The 4,703-nt window shown below is 52.4% G+C and overlaps 1 protein-coding gene across 1 annotated transcript; it reads right to left on the bottom strand.

Annotated features, from left to right (window-relative positions):
* Positions 1-596: 596 nt before the first annotated feature.
* On the bottom strand, positions 597-3,369 carry DIO3 (iodothyronine deiodinase 3). The gene has a single exon (XM_069208342.1). It carries the CDS (start codon positions 3,262-3,264, stop codon positions 2,443-2,445), a length of 822 nt encoding a protein of 273 aa, XP_069064443.1. The 5' UTR covers positions 3,265-3,369; the 3' UTR covers positions 597-2,442.
* Positions 3,370-4,703: the final 1,334 nt, after the last annotated feature.

Below are 4,703 nucleotides of genomic sequence, written 5' to 3'. Positions count from 1 at the left end.
TGTACTTGTGGGAAGGGCGATGTGCACATGTCAGTCCGTGCCCACTTCCCGCTGATCTGTCTTCTCCTCAGACAGGCCTGTTTAAAACATTACAAACCCATTTCACAAATAATTGCATTTCAGAATGCTATGTCCCTGCTGAAATGTTAAACAACGTTTAAAAAACAAAGAAAAACTCAATTTTGGCTTCTCCGAGAGTGCAAGCAACTAATACCAAAATCGACTCTAGTTCAGGGGTGCAAATAGGTCTTGGACAATACTTTCAAAAATCTTGCTAACATGTTAACTGTGAGAATACTCAGTTCAAAGCAGGTTCTTGGGTGTGAATGGGGAAAACACGGGGCACCCCCTCGATATTTGCGAGTCTCGGCATGTTCTTAGAGTGCACCTGCAGTCAGTCACATTTCCCGATCACATACCTGCCCACACAGACTGCTCAGTCGCAGTGCCCCCTGCCGGTCACGTTTGGGACTGCAGGAGCGCTCGAGGGCCAGAGTAAAGTTAACACGAGGGCCCTCGCCGAGCACTTTGAACCCAACCTCCACTGTTGACTGTTGACTCCCTTTTTACAAGGACTCACATAACACAGACCCACACAGTGTTACAGTCTTTTTTTTATTGTAAAAAATATTTTCATATAAAACATAATAGTATTAAAGTCACATACAAAGGGCGCTGCTGAGCACATACAATCGATATGTCCAGTATTTAGAAAACATCAGACGCGATTTTCTGGTTCTGCAACCCTTTCAAAATCGGTCATCATAACAGAAACACTAGAAGTATCAATTTGTGTATGCAGCATCAAACGTCTTCGTTTTGCAATTTCCTTCACTTAAGAGAAAACGTAGCAACGTATAGACTATAGGAAATCCTATAGCATATAGTTAACACTTTTGTTAAACACATATTTAAACTTGTGCAATGGATTGAGCAGACAACACGGTATCTTACTTTTAAGTTATAAAACAGCTCACAAATCAACATGATTCGAATAATTGCGTCGCCACTTGTTACATTGAACTCTTGCGCATGCCCAATACTTGTGTTAGCGCAGTTGAGTTTCCATTACGTCCAGAGGGTGCGGGCAGCTACAGCAGCACAAGGGTCCCGTGGCTGCTTGTGAACTACTTCTGGGAATACTGAAAGTGGTGCTTTGTGTGCAGCGACATCCGAATACCTGGCGGACACGATCAATAGTGCAGCTAATATGAGTACATCGAGGCAGTGAGTGAGAGTGCAGCAACGTGAGAATATCTGGTGAACTTGGCCAGTACTGCAGTTACATCTGGATAGCTGGCGGCCATGACTGATAGTGCAGTCTACCTATGTGGATTATGCGAACAATACTGCAGCTAGAACAGGGCGTCTTGAATGACAGTGCAGCTACAAACAAATATCCGGGGAATATGGTGAACTCCACAGCTTCATTACCAGCAGGACATGACTGATTGTGCATCTATAAATGAAAATCTGCATAACACGGGCCATACTTAAGCTACTTCTGGATACCAGGAGAACGCGATTTTTACTGCGCCTACACCCTAATATCTGGGAACAGAGTCAATGAGTCAGTTACATTTGAATATCTGACAGCTATGGTCAGTGGTGCAGCTCCCTCGAAGTACACGGAAAGGATGTCCGAAGTGCAGCTTCTTTGGAATTGTTTGGTCAGTAGTACAGTCGCGTCCGAATACTCCGTGAACTAGGGCAACAGTGCAGAGGCTTTGGAAAACCAAGAGCACATGATAAAAACACGCGGCTAGCGGAAGGGGCTGATGCATGGTGCAGCTACTTATGATATCTGCTATGAGCTACGTGCTCACAGTCTGTCCGTTTTGCACCCACAGTTGAAAACCGGGTGGTTATGTATGACTTGTCATCTAAATGTCTGGGCGGCTCCGTGAGGTGTGCAGCAGCTACTTATTGCCACGGTTACTCGTGCAGCTATGTATGATTGGTGTGGTCATGTGTGCAATTACACCTGGCTCGTGGGTTCCCCCGCTCGGTTGGTAATGAACGCACGGTGCAGCTGCCTCTGAATCGGGGGTACTTGTGCCCCTACACTAGGACAGTGAATTGGCTCGCTCCCTCTGGATGTTGCCATCGTTTGTGTAGCTAGGGCTGGATGGACGGTAAGCGTATGCAGCCACTTCTGGAAGGCGCAGGTGTTTGTAAGCTAGACTTGGTGGTTGGCTGTTTGTGCGCCCAGACCTATTGGTACTTTAATTTGTGCAGATGTGAGAGGATGTAAAACGAGATCATGTATGCAGCTACTTCAGCATAGAGCGGCCACTGTTCAGTCTGCTGCTAGACATCTGGAGAGGGGTTGCGGTGATGTTAACATGTGCACACATGTCGACAATGTACTAACTTGTGCAGCCACACTTGGATGTTGTGGTCTCTTGCGCCTGACCAACCGATGCAGTTACAATTGCTTAGCTACACCTGGACGACCACCGAGCTGGAGTCCAGGCGCTGGGCTCTGTACTTCTCCAACCAGTGGCGGAGCTCGGAGATCTTGTAGCCGTCAGGACCCCGCCCCCCTTGGTAAACCACCGTCCGATCCTGGATGATGTAGAGCCGCTCGAAGTAGGCTCCGTACGCAGCGTTGGAGGCGTTGTCCATGGTGTCCACCACCAGCCGGCAGCCGGGCGCCTCCTGTAGCATCAGCTGAGCGGCACGCAGGCGGTCCTGCAGGCACTGGTGCTGCGGGATCTGGTAGGGCGCATCCGAGCTGACCCAGCCGTCCGAGGGGTGCGCCTCCTCGATGTAGACGAGCAGGAAGTCGGCTACGTCCATGTGCCGGGCGGCCAGGAGCTGGAAGGCCCGCAGGCGCGCCATGAACGGGGGTCAGGTGCAGCTGCCGAAGTTGAGCACCAGCGGCCTCTGGCCCTGCGAGTAGTCCAGGATGCGCGCCCGCCGCTGGCCGTCAGGCTGGATCACCTCGGTGTTGGGGGTCGGGCAGCCCAGGTGCGCCGCCTTGTAGAAGTCCAGCTGCTGGCCGTGCCACACGGCGCGCAGGGAGTCCAGGCTGAACATGCGGTTGGAGTCGGAGACGCAGACCGGGGGGTCGTCGGGAGGCTCCCCGTCCTCGGGTACCGGCTCCTGGGAAGCCCGCATGAGCAGCCGGCGGAGGCACAGGAAGTCGAGCAACCAGAGCATGATCGCGGTGAGCAGGAAGCGCGGCAGCAGCAGGCAGCAGGCGCACACCTGTTTGAACGTGCGCAGGGCGTGGGGCGCTGCGGGGCAGGTCTGCAGCATGGCGAGGGGCTGGAGAGCCACTCCCTGGTGACCGCCTGCTCTGGGGGGGTTTGGCACCTCCGATCACACCGGCACTCTCTCAGACCCATCTTCGAGCCCCCGATTTAAATAGAAAGGATGACTCCACCTCCGGTCGGTCCCGCCCCCTCCTTCCCACTCTGCTCGGGGATTACCTTCGCCTCCACCCCGGTGACCTCAGAGTACGAGGGGAGAGTGGGAGTCGGTGCCCCGGGGACGGGAGGGACACGCGCTCTGCACGACCTGCTCCGATTCGTTGTGGAAAAGGAGGATGCAACTGGTGGGGGGAGCTGAGGTTACACGGAGAATGGGGCTAATCGCGGTACAGGGAAAGATGACACAGTGCGCCAGCGTGGGGCCGGGAGCGCAGCAGAGCAGGGTGAGATCAGGACCCGCGTGGTTATCAGCATCATCTGCCCAAATGTACAAGAGGAGGCAACCTTCTTGTCCCACTATTGAGCAGGGATGAGATTAGAATCAGCGGGACAGCCGGACTTTCCTCTGTCACTGTACACCATTAGAAGGCGCGGGGTTTGGGCATCTTTCTTGTTTTACCATTGAGCGGGGATCGGATTAGATACAGTGAGACAGGCAAATTCGTCTCTGTCAATGGGCTTCCTACAGCTAGTCTAGTAAATGATGAGATTAGGAGCTTCGAATAGGCATCAGTCACCATTAAAGGACTGAAGGAGGCGATGGTTTGCTTGCTACCCCTACAGAAAAGGGCGAGATCGGAAGTTGTCAGACAGCATCAAAATGCAGGAGGAGACAACAGGGTTTCAGTCCCCGGAGTGTAGCGCGGAGTAATGTGAAGAGCTACCCGACAGGACAGTATCGCCCCCATCAATGTAGAGGAGGTGTTAAGGTACCTGTTTCCCGTAAGGGGCAGGTTGAGGAAACAGTAGCTCGGGGATAGTAAGCCTCAATCGCCTCGATCAATACACTTGGGATACTCGGGGGAGAGGATGTGATTTAAGAGCCTTAGCTGCCGGCTTTTGGCGCTGGGGAAACAGGTTAGAATCTTGTCGTCGCCTCAACATCCTCTGATTCCGGGCAAATCACTTACTCTTGCCAAACCTACAGAAATGAATGTGCAATGAATGTGCAGCGTAAATGGGGCTCGCGTAAAGCGCTCCAATACCTTCAGGTCGACTTCGCGCTATATAAAAATGCAAAAAATAAATAAGTAGAACATGACACTGCAGTCCCCGGGCTGGATCAAAGTGAGAGCAGGAGCCCCGGCATAGAGCAGCTCCACCTATATAGAGGTACAGAGGGTTAAGGCGAGCAGGCCACCAAGCGCACACGTTACTGACCATACATAGAAGGGTGTCGAACTCCACAAGGGCACCGTAAACACGTACAATCGCTACTGAGCGGAATTAGACGGTGAGCTCCGACTGGAGTTGCCTCACCTCTGT

The sequence above is a fragment of the Pleurodeles waltl genome, chromosome 9 (assembly GCF_031143425.1).
Source record: "Pleurodeles waltl isolate 20211129_DDA chromosome 9, aPleWal1.hap1.20221129, whole genome shotgun sequence".
NCBI lineage: Eukaryota > Metazoa > Chordata > Amphibia > Caudata > Salamandridae > Pleurodeles > Pleurodeles waltl.
The sequence above is the reverse complement of the archived record's forward strand: the minus strand, read 5'-3'. Positions and strand labels throughout refer to the sequence as shown.